We start from the raw sequence: 15,819 nt of genomic DNA, 5'->3' as shown, positions 1-15,819 counted from the left end.
TGAAAATTACTAAAAGTGCGTTAACCGACTAACAAAAAACGCCAAACACTAAATTTTACAGAAGAAATGCCAGAAGGAAGCTGCATCCAGACTTTTTTTAAAAATTGAAAATGGGCGTGGCGTCGCCCACTTATGGACCAAAAACCATATCTCAGGAAGTACTCAACCGATTTCAATGAAATTCGGTCTGTAATATTTTCTTAACATGCTGATGACATGTACCAAATATGGGTGAAATCGGTTCACAACCACGCCTGAAATCTCGATTATCACTTTATCATGTGAGAGTATAAAATGTTCGGTGACACCCGAACTTAGCCCTTCCTTACTTGTTGATTAATGCCTTTATCGCTGTCGCATGTTTTTCTTCCTTCGAAAATGTAAGTGTCAGTCGTCTAGTTTGTAAGGTATTTTCTCTTAGGGTGCATCTGAACGACTTTGTGCTCATTTACCTTCGATGAATCCTTTGGTTGATAATGGTAGAAGCAAGAATCTCACATTTCACAGAGGATTCTTTTTTAAAGCAGCTGCAAATGTAAAGCGAGGTCCCGAAATTTGTTCTCCATATAACTGAAAAGAGGCAATAAATTTGTGAAAATACTTAAATTCTAGACGGGCTGTTTATCCACTCTCTTATTATAGAACTAAATGGGTCTTTATCTCTCCCTTCTTCGCTGATTTAAAAAGAGGAGATAGAAATTCCTTAAAAAGGATGTACATAAGTTTCGATTTCATCTATAATGCGAGAAAATTTGTTATGAAGGGTTAATTTCATTTCTTATTTTTAATTATTGACTAGTTTTAGTTCGATCGTTTTTCCAGATACTAAACATATCCACGTGAATTTAAGAAACGGAAAGTGGTGGTAAGGTCACATCTAACGAATGAATGGGTAATAATGGAGTCTATCATGCTATCAATCTCTTATCCACATTCAATTCGTTGAACTTTCTTTGAAAACCTAATCTTTCTTGACATCAGAGTTTTCAATAGATACTGACGCGTACTTAAGTCTTTCGTGAATTTAGCGACTCAATAAATCTATTTAAGAGAGTAATGAGTTTATGAAGGATATATTGAAGAGAGAAAAATTAAGCAGTAGTTTGGGTGGCTGATGAATTTTGCTACATTAAGAAACTCAAATAATATTTTTTTTTCAGTGTATGGAATTCATTTTTCTTTTATTCAATTAAAGCTCATTCAATTTTATTAAATATAGCTTAATTAGTTTTAAAAGTAATGGAATTTAAATGCTTTCCCTGCTCGTTGATGCATGTGCGGCATCTTACCAAAAAGTTGTTCATTACTGCTTGGAGAGTTGAGACAGGAATAGCCTCAATTGTTTCTCGAATGGATTGCCTTAGTTCATTCAAATTTGTTGGTATTGCTTTGTAGACTTCCTGTTTGCAATAACCCCACAAGAAAAAGTCAGGTGCAGTAAGGTSAGGCGACCTGGGTGGCCAACGGAAAGTGGAGTTTCTGGATATCAGCTTATTGGGAAATTTTCGCCGCAATTCTGTCATAACAGGTTGGGCTATGTGAGAAGCTGCACCATCTTGCTCAAACCACACAGAGTTGAAAGAAATTCTCATTCGGCGTACTTCTGGATAGAAAAACTCTTTCAACATGCTCAAGTAACGGTCTCCAGTAACCGTAACGGTGTGACCGTTTTCTTCGAAGAAGTAGGGCCCGACAATGCAGCGTGATGAAAATGCACACCACACTGTGACACGAAGTGGATGCAATTCCGTCTCATGGAGCATCTGTGGGTTGGAAGCACTCCATATTCGACAATTTTGTTTGTTTATGTTGCCGTTTAAATCGAAATGGGCCTCGTCAGACATGAAAAGACAGTTCAACATGTTTCCATCCTCTTCCACCATTTGAAGCATCTTCTGGCAAAACTCCAAAGCAAAAGTAAAAATTTGTTCATGTTTTTTCAAAACATGTTAAATTAGCTGGATACTATTTATTTGCGCAGTTAGTCAGGAAATAGTTCAAATATATCGACAAGTAGTAGTTAAATTCACGATAGAATGTAAACTACTATCATATCATAAAGAAGAATTCAGACGAGTTGGTTAGCGTGGTTCAGTCTTTGGCCATTCGATGAAATGTTCATTACGGCAAAAAAACGTCGGATTAAGTCAAGTTTACAACTAATATATGTATATGGAGCTATGTAAAGGTCGATATTATCCCAAGTTGACTTTCCATACTTACTTTCATAATATGGGCGCTAAGGGAATAAACCCCGACGGCCTCTATTATATTTGTAGATGTAAACAGAGATGTCTGGTTATTAGTTATATGAAAATTACAAGTCATCACGTCATGACGCAGGCGTGTTGCCAAAGTCAATATTTTATATAAACAAAGCAAACAATGAAATGCAGTTTCGAAATATAAAAGCAACAGCGCAATGTAACAATGAGCTATTCTCGTATTTTCAGAGTTATGTGGTGTCAGTTTTTCAATAGTGTTGTGTGCATTTGTTGGAGTTTCGGTGTATGCGCGGCTAGGATACAGATTAATTTTGATAATTTTCAAGTTACCAAGTCGAACTCAGCCGATTTCACACATGGCTTCAGAGATTTACTACAAATACTGCAAATGGAGGAACGGTTTTATGGTTATTTCCTATTTCGAAATCAACCACTACATTGTGTGGATCAAGAGTTACCGTTGAATTTTGAACTGCCCTCCCTACAATGGAACCAGAGCTACTCGGGCTATGTGCGAGGTACTGGTAATAACATGATATTGCCGATAATTTGCATGCAGCATCTCACCGATAAGGACTACTTGTTGAAATTCGCTGAAGATTTACAACACTTACGCAAAAGACGCATTTTGGCTATATACAATAGGAATTTCACCACTAACGCTTTATCGGAAATCGAAACATTTTTCCAATACTGTCAACAAGTGAAATTTGTTAATATAATACTTGTACATCGGGACTTCGCCAATACACACATCTATCATTCGTACAATCAGTTTCCCGAATTCGCATTGGAAACACGTGATATGCGCAACAGCACACGCATCTACCCGAATCGACTGGCCGACGTTGCGGAGACAAAGTTGAACATCTTGGCGGATCAAGTTGAGCCGAATACAATGTTTCACGTGAGCAAAAGTGGTACACTTTATATAGCCGGTTATATTGGCCATTTCATAGCACAGTTTGCCGAGAGATATAATTTCCAGCTATGGTTGCCTGATAACTACAATTCTACTACCGAACATGCTGTTTACACCGAAGAGATCCGGCAAGCGGCACGGAATGGTTCTATCGATGTGGGCGCCAGTTTGTTGACACCACAAAAGGAAATGAATGTGCATGGTTACGTTTATCCGATTGAATTCTTTCAATGGCTTACCATGATGCCGGTAGAGCCGCCATTAGAAACGTATCAGTTCTTCATATTATTCTTCCGTCCCGCTGTTTTAGCAGGACTTTTCTTCGTCATTTGGTTGTTGTGCTTTGTTAATGCCGTGCAAATGGAACTGGTGTGCAGAGGCATACATTGGAATCGCACCGCAATATTACTGCTTATAATTCCCTGGGAACTGAACTTGTTGCGTGGTCTGCTCTGTCAATCTACCGCTATACGCGCTAAATGTTTAAGTCGACGCATTTTATTTATATTAATTTTTTTACTTGGTGGCACGTTGGGCAATTTCTTCTCGACAAATCTGGTTAAATGGCTAACGGTGCCACCACAGGAAGAGCCGATTGAAAGTTTTCGTGAAGCCGCGAAACGTAATGTGAAAATACAACTTGCCGAACCGGCGATATCGGATGTTAAATTTTATCGTGGCGAGGATTTTTGGAAAGAAAATAGTGACGCTTTTCACATCGTCAAAACGATCGATGAATATCAGGCGAACATGCGTAAAATGGATACACGTTATGGTTATGTAATGGAGTCCCTAGCTTGGCCAATTATTGAGCATCGCCAACGGTATTTCACACATCCATTATTTCGCCTGTCGAAAAGTCTTTATTACACAAAGGGCTCACTACTCAGCCTGCCCATTAGCGAGAATTGCATTTACAAAGATCTTTTGAGTGATTTCTATTTGCGTTCACGTGAATCCGGTTTACTAAGCCATTGGTATGATATCACTTTTTTTCTTATGGTCCGATTAGGACGTTTCACTCTGAAGGATCTTAGCATTGTGAAAAAGCATGAGGTACTCACACTAAAAGAGTTCGAATGGGTTTGGTTGGCATATGGGGTTGGCATGGGTTTTAGTCTATTGACGTTTTTGTTTGAGTTGCATTGGCATCATTTTTTTGGAGACGTTTAACGGTATTAAGCTTTAATTCAATGTGGCTAAATGTATGTATTATAAAAAAAGATAATATTGGTATACTAATGAGTATTACTAACAATATATGTATTCAAAAGAATACTTATTTTGGGAGTGACACAGGAAAAATTTCAATTTCTTCAAATTTCTTGGTTTAAGTACAAAGTCTAGATTTATCTACAGTACATTTAGTAATATCGTCCGGCTAAAGCTAGGATTTACAAAGGTCTCATAGATTTACATAAATTTCTTTTTTATAATAAAAAGTTGTACCGCTTTCAAAATCGTATCCATCTTAAAAATCCTTTTGTTCTGTATAAAGCCAAATGTTGTCTATATGTATGTGGGCTAGGAAATGATCTAAGCCTATTTATTATACGAAGTGTTATTTCCATGTCGTTTCTTATGCAGTGAATTCTGTGTTTTTGGCTCCGAGAAATATTGTAGTGTAGTACATAGTTCCAACCTATGCTTTTTTATGGGCCTCCATATATTATTCCATCGAGGGTAGCATAAAGTGGCAAAATTTTAAAAGTTAATCCCTATCCGTGAATGATGGTGTAAGTTTTGGAGCTAAATTGGTTTCTAAATTATTGCGAGGTAAGTCTATTTTTTTGGTTCACAAAGTTCCATATGGAGTAAGTAGTATTTATGTGTGCAACGTGTTGTGGGAGCATTTGAATATGATTTTTATGAGAAAATCTCTTCGGAAGAGATTTTTTCAATTGAAGATTATAATTGTGCACCATATATTTTGGTATTGCCGATTTGATTTCGTCAATAAAGCACCGAAAGTTGTCATTTCTAATTTCATTACATCGTTTCTTGAATTGAATTCGGCCAACGTGACTTGTTAGAACTACTTGTATATTCATGTAGAGAATTAGCCGTGGGAAACTAAAAAAACCCTAATCAGTTGTTTGTTTTGAAAACAATGGAGCACGGAGAATCTTTGCAGGAAGTCGATATCACACATTAAAAGATACGGTTTGGCAGAGATAATATTAGGCCTTGGGATTTTCCCAGTAGGACTGAGGAAAGCAGAATGAATTTCTGATTAGAACCATTTATTTTCATAGAGTTCGGTCCGATCTCGTTACATAATATAAATGTTACGCAATTGCGCTATTGAAAATTTTCAGATTTGAGGTAAGGTGTATCAATGTACCATAAGTACATTTCTAATCTGGCAGGCGTCAATCTTAGCAACTATTAGGGATAGTTTAATAAAGTTTAATAACTCCCCTTCGGAAATTTTTTTTGATAAATTATTGAAATTGAACAGTGATGAGATAAATATATTTTTGGTATTAAATTTATTTATTTCCAAATGACTAAGTGTTTCAAATTGTTGCAAGGATCATGGTGACACAAATATACTCATAAAAAATAAATAAATATGCATATATATACATATGTTTGGTATATGTATATAAATCTTTGAGTAAAACCATACAACAACGCTGAGAGGCCGATACAGAGCAACGCCCACCTTTTGAACTACATTAGCAGTTGCACCAACTACATTTCTACGCGTCTTACTTATCATTACCCTTCTAACTGCACTGGTATATTAACTTAACTGTGTTCTCCATAAGAAAAACACAGGAAAGTCGTGAAATCTGCTACTATCGGTTGAGTGTTGCAAGATACTGCCAACTTGTGGCATGGAATCCACACCCAGCTGCTTGAACTTTGTTGAACGCAGTCGAGTGGGTGGCGGCAATTGTGCTTATTCCGTAATCAAGTTTATTTATGCAATAAACGTGGAGCAAGATTTAGAGTAGATGGAGTAGTCATACTTTGCAACTACACATGTGCATATTCGAATTAACCCTGCACGAAAGTCAAGACTTCTGAATGTGTATGGAATTTGGGCATGTCTTTTGAGCAGATTGATAAAAAAAAGGTCGTTTGATTGGCAACACTGGAAAATTTATAGTTTTTTAACAACTCTGGTCCGATTTAGTTCAACTTATTTTCTGTGGGGCAAACATTCAGTATTTGTGGTATGAAAAATCCTGAAAATACAATGCAGACTATCCAGGTATTCTTCCAATTTAAAATTACAACTCGGAAGTATTATTGGTAAATACCCAAAGTCAATATCAATATGAAGTGCGAAAGGATATTCCTTCACATTATATAGGAACGACTTTTAGTGTTCGAAACAGGAATAGTCATTACGCAATTTAAGTGCTATGACTCAATTAATCTACATTTTATAGAATTGTGTATCCAGTTCCGAGTGACCAATTTCCGGCGGATTATTGCCAAGATATGGTTGGCTATGCCGCAAAATTGGATTGAACTCGTGAGATTTATAGATTTTAAATTTTTCGAGGGGTATACAGTTTTGGTCATACCTAAGTCATCTCTGCCGTAAACTTTATGTTTAAAAATATTATAGAGCTGGTCTCCAAACACATGATTTAGAAAGATAGAAACTTAACAATTTTTGCCCAATTGGGATTTCGTTGAAATGATTTTGGAGTTGTTGTACTTATCAGTCGAAACTATGTATTTAGGAAAAATGATGAGATGACTATTTTTCGTCAGACATAAATTTATGACATAGAATCGACTGTCGGGGGATCATGCGATTTTCTTCCATGGTAGAAGGGTAGTAAACATATGCTATATAAGACAATCAACCAATGAAAGCTTTGATATTTTCCATATTTATTTTTGCAGTGCCATATATTTTCGATAAGAAACTCTGTCTCTTATACACATCTAGATGTGTATAAGAGACAGATATTTATTTTTGCAGTGCCATATATTTTCGATAAGAAACTATTTCGCAGATAAGCGTAGCGAGGCTGTACAGCACAAAAATGGGAATATACGTCATTATGTAGATTTGCTGTAATCTCTCAAATCTTATTTTTTGTTGTTGCCAATTTTGATATTGGCATCAAAGCGAGAACAGCCGCCCGTACAAATGTGACACTTCTCGCGCTGCGGGTGTCCGCTTCAGCTCTTTGAGAATATTTGAACTTCGTTCCGTTTGTGGCAGCCATAAATCGACGGTAGCAGCTACCACACATGCACATGCATGTGATGTATGCATGTGTATTATTTGAAGGTATGTATGTGTGCTGTGAACAGTTCCATCTTTTGTCATTGGTTTTTCACACAAAGATTTGTTAATTTGCAAATATACCCAACGGGACAACAGATCGACCCATCGGTGGAAAGTAAACAGCAGGGGCATACAACAATGACAACAACATTGGCAATGCCAATTTGGACAAGTGTCATAAATCACCACCACCACCACCGCCACTGTTGCTACGGCCAATTGGTAGGTAACCTGCTTTTGCAGGTTCCGAGTTCGGCACGCCACAGCGGGGGTTATCGACTGCCGACTGTCGATCGCCGATCCGCACGTACACATTCGCCTTCACACTGACGGTGGCTACTGGAAGCCGTTGACAGATTTCAATGCGGACATAGGAAATATTTGTTGCAATGCTGCAGCGTGCGTGCTTCAGTTGTGGCAGTGCCGTGTGTTCTTGCAACAATGTCACAAATACTAAACAAATTCTCAATTCATTACTTATTTTTATATGAGTGTGTCTAAAAAGACGCATATTCGTTTTGTGCTACTTATTCCTATATTGTGTTGACCAGTCATGCCCCCTCTGAAGACTGTAAAATAAAGTGGGATTTATTGTTGTTGTTGAAAACCACAAGGTTGCAAATTTGTTTGTACAACATTTGTCAAAATCGAACGTCTTTGACACAAAGAATCAGTTGTCACTTACAAATTTATCTTGATATTTACAGGGGCAGGTGGCAGGTGTTATATGTAGGTGTCTCTAAATATATTACGAAAGAACTTGAGGGTAACCGTAAAATCTGCAATATAATGTTATTTTTTTTATAGAGCAACTAGAGGACCCGTCCACGCTTCACTGTGGCTGATACATACATAAATAATACTACTACCACAACCTATATGATTTCTATTAGTTATATTATAACTATTAGTTAATGAGATATAGCATTTCTGTGAAGCAACTTGTGTTAGTTTACAAAAAAATGGATCATAAAGCATTGCGTGTGTTAATAAAGGATTACTTTTTGGGGGAAAATACTGTTGAATTTGGGCTCAGGGAAATCCAACGTTAAAAAGATATTTGCTAAGTGGGAAACTGGCGAAATCAGCAGAGGAAAATTATGCTCTAAAGAGGCGAAAACTCTAAACAAATTGTGTGACTCGCAAGTTCATAATCCAACAAAAACAACGATTAACTGATTCTAAGAAGTATTTGAGTGCTCTCTCATCGGAATAAAGCCGAATTTTTTTGTCGGTGATAAAAACATAGCTCTATCATTTACCACTGTAGTCCAATCGACAGTTATTCTATTGGACTACACATGATGAACCAGTTCTCAGGCGTGGAAAGGCGAAAAATGTGTCTGGAAAGGACATGACATCAGTATTTTTGTGATGCACGTGGTATAATACATACTCAATGACTGATTACTGAGCCAGTAGATTATTCACTGCACATTTGGTTGCACTTCTTTTCTACTATTCCAAATACTTAGCAATTGTTTTATTTTTGAGGAAGAATCTGAATTGTACGGATATATTCAAATTATTCCTACAAACATGAATTTTGAAATTGTAATTTTTTCAGAAAAATCGGTTCAGCTCTTCTTGAGTTATAAATGGTATAAAATGTAACTAACAACAACTTTCTTTTCTATATATGGACAAGTTTTGCAACTTATAAAAGGATTCATCCAGGCAAATGTTGTTAGGCTACCTCGGGACTATAACACTATAATTGGTGATTAATGAACAAAAACAAATACTAATCATAGATAATCTACTGCTTTTAAAAATATTATTCATTAAAAGATTTCGAACCATTTTTCCACTCTGATCGAGGTATCTGTAATATATGCTTTCTGAACGTACCAACCGCCTTTTCCGATGTCGAAAATCCTTGATCTCGTAATTTATTTTTTACGTACGGTAATAAAAATCAGTCATTAAGTGCTCAAGAATGTAGTGGTTTCAGTCGATATGTGAAAGTTCTCATCGCTGTGCTGAAGTGTGACCCATCTTCGGCGGCTGAATGTTTTTGATGCACTCAGAATTCACTGTTCCCGTGGTATGGTTGCGACAAGTCCAGCCTTTTGAAAGAAATAGGTAGCCATTTTCTTGGAAGTGCTTCGTACGGGAATAACTTTTGTTGATTTCGGCTCATCTGATCATAGAAGTGTGTTGAAGCACCGCTATCGAATTTTTCTCAATTCTCAACAATTCTCTATCCTATCTACTCGAACCTATTTTTGGGTGATTGACATATGGCTCGGAGATGTCTTTTCCCATAAATATTATATCTGAAATAGAGGTACTTCTACTTCTTCTTAATTGGCGTAGACAACGTTTACGCGATTATAGCCGTGTTAACAACAGCGCGCCCGTCGTTTCTTCGTATCACTACGTGGCGCCAATTGGATATTCCAAGCGTAGCCAGGTCCTTCTCCACTTGGTCCTTCCAACGGAGTGGAGGTCTTCCTCTTCCTCTGCTTCCCCCGACGGGTACAGCGTCAGCACTGGAGTGTTTTCGTCCATTCGGACAACATGACTAGCCAGAGTAGCCGCTGTCTTTTAATTCGCTGTACTATGTCAATGATATATGACGTCTCATACAGCTCATCGTTCCATCGAATCCGATATTCGTCGTGGCCAACGCGCAACGGACCATAAATATTTCGCAGAACTTTTCTCTCGAAAACTCGCAACGTCGACTCATCAGTTGTTGTCATCGTCCAAGCCTCTGCACCATATAGCAGAACGGAAATTATGAGGGACTTTGGTTTGGTTTTTGTTCGTCGAGAGAGGAGTTTGTTTCGCAATTGCCTACTCAGTCTGAAGTAGCACCTGTTGGCAAGAGTTATCCTGCGTTGGATTTCCAGGTTCCAAGATAAACGAAATTACCTACGACTTCATAGTTAGGACTGTCAACAGTGACGCGAGAGCCAAGTCGCGAATGCGACGACTGTTTGTTTGATGACAGGAGATATTTCGTTATTTCGTCTTGAGCTCGTTCACTGCCAGGCCCATTTGTTTTGCTTCCAGTCTGGAGAAAGCAGAACTAACGGCGCAGGTGTTGAGGCCAATGATATCAATATCATCGGCATACGACAGTAGCTGTACACTCTTATAGATGATGGTACCATCTCTATTTAGTTCTGCAGCTCGAATTATTTTCTCCAGAAGCAGGTTGAAGAAGTCGCACGATAGAGAGTCGTCTTGTCTGAAAGCTAGTCTTGTATCGAAAGACTCGGAGCGGTCCTTCCCGATTCTGACGGAGCTTTTAGTGTTGCTCAACGTCGGTTTACACAGCCGTATTAGTTTGCGGGATAACAAATTCAGACATCGGGGCATAAAGGCAACTTTGGCTCATGGTGAATATCTGGTCGGTTGTTGATTTTCCAGGTCTGAAGGGTATAAGGTTCTATGGAGCGTATTGTGTGAAAGATTAAAGCCCACCGTCAACAAACTGATTGAACCTTATCAGTGTGGCTGATGAAAGCGCTACCAAAAAAAAATTAAATAACTTTTTTTCTAATTAATGAATCTGGTTAATTTTATTTTTATTTTGCAGATTGACTTTTACATTTAACAAAAATGGATAACTGGGACACTAAAATAAGAATTTGGATTGTCCGCTGCTATCACGCACTGGAGTCCGTAGTTTCAGTTCAAAGAGAGTATAGGCGCACGTTTGGCTTCCTTCGAGCAGATGGACCAGAATGAGACTTGTAAACAATTTTGCCGGACATGGGACAGTCAAAAGAAGACCTTACCATCGAAACCCTTCAGTTCGAAAGAAGGAAACAAGCGCTGCTGTAGCTGCTGCCATACAAAACAATCCACGTGTTTCGACAAGAAGCTTATCTGCTCAAATGGGCGTAAGCACATAGTCATTACAGTCAATTATGCACAAAGATTTGGACTTATTCCCATATAAAATTCAAGTGCCCAATAAACTAAACGCTGCGGACTTGCCGATGCGCTTGGAATTTTGCCAGAAGATGCTTCAAATGGTGGAAGAGGATGGAAACATGTTGAACTGTCTTTTCATGTCTGACGAGGCCCATTTTGATTTAAACGGCAACATAAACAAACAAAATTGTCGAATATGGAGTGCTTCCAACCCACAGATAGTCCATGAGACGGAATTGCATCCACTTCGCGTCACAGTGTGGTGTGCATTTTCATCACGCTGCATTGTCGGGCCCTACTTCTTCGAAGAAAACGGTCACACCGTTACGGTTACTGGATACCGTTACTTGAGCATGTAGAAAGAGTTTTTCTATCCAGAAGTACGCCGAATGAGAATTTCTTTCAACTCTGTGTGGTTTGAGCAAGATGGTGCAGCTTCTCACATAGCCCAACCTGTTATGACAGAATTGGGAGGAAAATTTTCCAATAAGCTGATATCCAGAAACTCCACTTTCCGTTGGCCACCCAGGTCGCCTGACCCTACTGCACCTGACTTTTTCTTGTGGGATTATTGCAAACAGGACGTCTACAAAGCAACACCAACAAATTTGAATGAACTAAGGCAATCCATTCGAGAAACAATTGAGGCTATTCCTGTCTCAACTCTCCAAGCAGTAATGAACAACTTTTTGGTAAGATGCCGCACATGCATCAACGAGCAGGGAGGGCATTTAAATTCCATTACTTTTAAAACTAATTAAGATATATTTAATAAAATTGAATGAGCTTTAACATGAATAAAAGAAAAATGAATTCCATACACTGAAAAAAAAAAATTATTTGAGTTTCTTAATGAAGCAAAATTCATCAGCCACCCTGTATGCGATTTAGAGGAGGCTTATCACACGGTAGTTGGCGCAGATTGTGGGGTCTCCATTTTTGTGGATTGGGCTTAAATTCCAATCGTTGGGCATGCTTTCGTCGGGCATGCATGCCAGCAATCCATCGGTCCTCGCCGCTTTGTTATTCATCAGGCGGGTAATTGCTATTCGAACTTCTTCATGGTCGGGCAGTGGAACGTCTGCTCCATCGTCATCGATTGGAGAATCGGGTTCGCCTTCTTCTGGCGTTGTGCGTTCACTGCCATTCAGCTTAAAACAGCTCCTTGAATACCAACTCCTTTTAATGATTTGGAATAGATGCAGCAAAGTCAGAACCTAGAAATGGAAAATGGGTCCTTAAATATCTACACGTCGAAGGTGTAAATTAAAAGAAATATAGCCACAGCGTCACAGTAACTATGTCAACTATTTTCTGCTATCCTTCGTTTCCTTTTATCTTTTGATCTCGGCACTGATTTTGATACGAAATTTCAACTTTGCCCACATAGTAAAATGAAATTGTACTCAAAAACTGAGAGTATTGTCAAATATTTATTTTAGCATTAGAATTAAGAATAAAACGTGTATTATTTCAGAAATATATGTTGGTTTCACATTAGGAGTGTTCTAAAATGTACACACGCATGCTTGTAGCAAATCCATTCGAAAGTAAAAGCCAAAATGCTCACGCCTATTCCAATACTATAGGTGATCCAAACCCATTCGAACTCCTTCAAAGTCAGCACTTCATGTTTATAATTCTTACTGAGATCTGTAAGATTGAAACGTCCAATGGAGACCATCGTGTAGAAAGTTCTTTTATACCAATAATCCAACAAACCCGCTTCACGTGAACGCAAGCTGAAAAGACTTAACAGATCCTTGTACATGGAGTTTTCACTTATGGGCAGGCTGAGTAAGGAACCCTTGGTGTAATAAAGACTTTCCGATAGACGAAATAAGGGATGCTTAAAATATTTTTGACGTTGCTCGATTATCGGCCAATTCAAAGTGTTTATCAAATAACCGTAACGTTTGTCCATCTTGCGTATATTTTCCTGGAACTCATCAACTGATTTCACTATATGGAACAGTCGTTTATGTTGATTCCAAAAGATTTCACCACAATAGAATTTAATCTCAGCGATATCAGGCTCTGGAACTTGTATTTGTAGATTGCGCTCAGCAACATCGTCAAAACTTTCAATTGGCGTTTTGTGTGGCGGCATAGTTAACCAGTTCGCCATTGTTATAGAGAAAAGAATATTCAAAGCACCACCTTGCGCAAAAACTAGCATGAAAATTATGCGTCGAGTAGCGGAATTCAAGCGTATGGCCGTAGATTGATTTAGTAGTCCACGCAGTAAGTCCAGATTCCATGGTATTAAAAATAACACTAACGAAGCACGATTCCAATATAAAGTTTTACGTCGCAAATTCAACTGCAAACGATAAAGAACGCATACCCAATAAGAGAATAAAAATATACAAGTTAAAGATGCTGGACAAAAGATGGAGCTGAAAAAATAATATATTTCCAGTTGTGGTTCCATCGGCAGCATTGTTAACCATTGAAAAAACTCAATCGGATAGATGTACTCATGTACGTTTGATTCCTTTTGCGGTGTTGATAAGCTCGCGCCCACATCGATTGAACCGTTGTGTGCTGCCTGACGTATCTCTTCCATAGAAATAATTCGCACAATAGTCCCTTCATACATTGTAGGTAGCCACAGACGAAAATTATATTTCAATGCGAAAGCTTTCATGAAATATCCGATGTAGCCTTCTAAGATGAGGGAATCGCCGATTTCGTATAACATCGTTATCGGCTCTATTTGATCGGCCAATACACTTAACTTCTTCTTGGCAACATTTGCCAAGCGATTGGGATAAATTGGCGATTTAGTGCGAAGATCACGAGTTTCTAACTTGAAATGCGGGAATTGATTTAGCGAATGAAAGATGTTTGTCTCAGTGAAATCGCTATGTACGAGTATGACATTTAGAAATTTTAATTGCATACAGTAATTTAAAAACCTCTCGATTTCCGATTGAGTACTCGCCTCTAGTTTGGTATTGTGTATAACCAATATGCGCCTGGTACGTATGTGTTGCAAATTTTTAGCGAATTTCAGCAGAAAATCCTTGTCGATGAGTTGTCTGATGCATAATATTGCCATTAAGTCGCTATTGCCAGTACTTCGAACATACACATTGTTGCTCTCGTTTAGCTGTAGAAGGGGTAGTGCAAAGAGGACTGGCAAATCTTTGTCCACACAATCGGCTGGATGTTTTCTTTGTAGAAAGTAACCAATGAATATGTTCTCCGTTCGTATGCGCTCAATGAGTACCTTGATGCCGTTCGAGAAATTCGCGATATCAGATTGTAAAACCGGAAAGTGTTCAAAACTATTTTGAAATTCTGCATTCGTCACACCTAAAAAACACGAGCTAATAAAACAAATTTCTCCTATCAGTCGATACGACATCCTGAAGCGATGGTGCTTTCAACTATAACAGCGCATTGTTACTTTTGTTAAAACTTTAGAAACCAAAAACATATAAATGCTTGATAAGGTTTTTAAATCGTTTATTTATACAGTTAATTCATTTGTTTGGCGGCAATTAATAAAACAAGTACATGATTCGACATTTTGTCCCTTTATGTCGCTGCTGTCTAGGTGTGTCTATTAGTGAAGTTAATTACCCTTGCAATCAATTATGGGAAAGGTCATTTAAAAAGGGTCGACTGCCCTCTGGAATACTTAAAACTCGTTAAGATACTTTACTCTGGGATTTGGCATTTAATGATCTCAAAAATTTAGCCTGGTCGAGCTTATATTCATACCGCGTAATATTCTGAACAAAGTTTTTTAAAAGTTCCTTGCTCTATATTCTAAGAGCTGTTCTATTTCTTAATGAATGACGGGTTACCGTACCGTTCTTGAACGGAACCAATTGCTATAGTTGCGTGGATTAAGTCGATGTGGAAAAATCTGCATAGTATTTCCGACTGTCCAACTTTCGGTATATTGAGAGTGAAATATCTGGGATGCTAAAGCTTTGGGAAACCGAAAAAATTGACTGAAACTATTATTAGTCACCTCAAGAGATAGCCTCAAAGAGAGTTGTCGATTCTTTTGCATCCCACATCTAGAAATTCAGCGACATCTCAATGCTAAAAGTGGGATCCACACGACCTTCGTCGCGAGGGCAAACCTATTTTCAACACCCTATAACTGACATACTCTAAATAATATTTAGATATGTTAAAAGATTAGGATAGATTAATTTAAGAAAGATCATTGGAGTAGTTAGATATATCTGTATGATCAAATAAATCTTTAATGTCCGTAGATTCAACTGTTTCAATTAAGGCTACTGTATTCCATTCTATTACTTAAATAAATCTTATTTATTTATTTATTAAACGAAAAATAATAATACAATTATTATCTTGCAGAGTAAGAAGTAAATTATTCTTGGGTCTTGTTAATTTCAAACCCGAAAATCCACCACTGCTATAGATCGATTTTATAATGGATATCTCGAATAAAAAGTAGGAAATATTTCCAGGCTATTAATTATTAAAAAATTAATTATTAATACTTAAAAAAGTAGTGCTAAGCTTAACAG

General features: G+C 37.8%; 2 protein-coding genes across 2 annotated transcripts; one reads left to right on the top strand and one right to left on the bottom strand.

Moving 5' to 3' along the window:
* The first annotated feature begins 2,613 nt into the window (after nucleotides 1–2,613).
* LOC108975331 lies at nucleotides 2,614–6,633 on the top strand. The gene is made up of 2 exons (XM_018943721.1): nucleotides 2,614–3,971; nucleotides 6,552–6,633. Exons 1-2 carry the CDS (start codon nucleotides 2,614–2,616, stop codon nucleotides 6,631–6,633), a joined length of 1,440 nt encoding a protein of 479 aa, XP_018799266.1.
* Nucleotides 6,634–7,583: 950 nt separating this feature from the next.
* LOC108975330 lies at nucleotides 7,584–13,868 on the bottom strand. The gene is made up of 3 exons (XM_018943719.1): nucleotides 13,788–13,868; nucleotides 12,884–13,622; nucleotides 7,584–7,861 (listed from the first exon to the last, which is right to left on the bottom strand). Exons 1-3 carry the CDS (start codon nucleotides 13,866–13,868, stop codon nucleotides 7,584–7,586), a joined length of 1,098 nt encoding a protein of 365 aa, XP_018799264.1.
* Nucleotides 13,869–15,819: the final 1,951 nt, after the last annotated feature.

This window comes from Bactrocera latifrons, unplaced genomic scaffold, assembly GCF_001853355.1.
Source record: "Bactrocera latifrons isolate USDA-ARS-PBARC rearing strain unplaced genomic scaffold, ASM185335v1 scaffold_64, whole genome shotgun sequence".
NCBI classification, from domain to species: domain Eukaryota; kingdom Metazoa; phylum Arthropoda; class Insecta; order Diptera; family Tephritidae; genus Bactrocera; species Bactrocera latifrons.
Note: the sequence above shows the minus strand (reverse complement) of the source record. Positions and strands in the feature narration are given on the sequence as shown.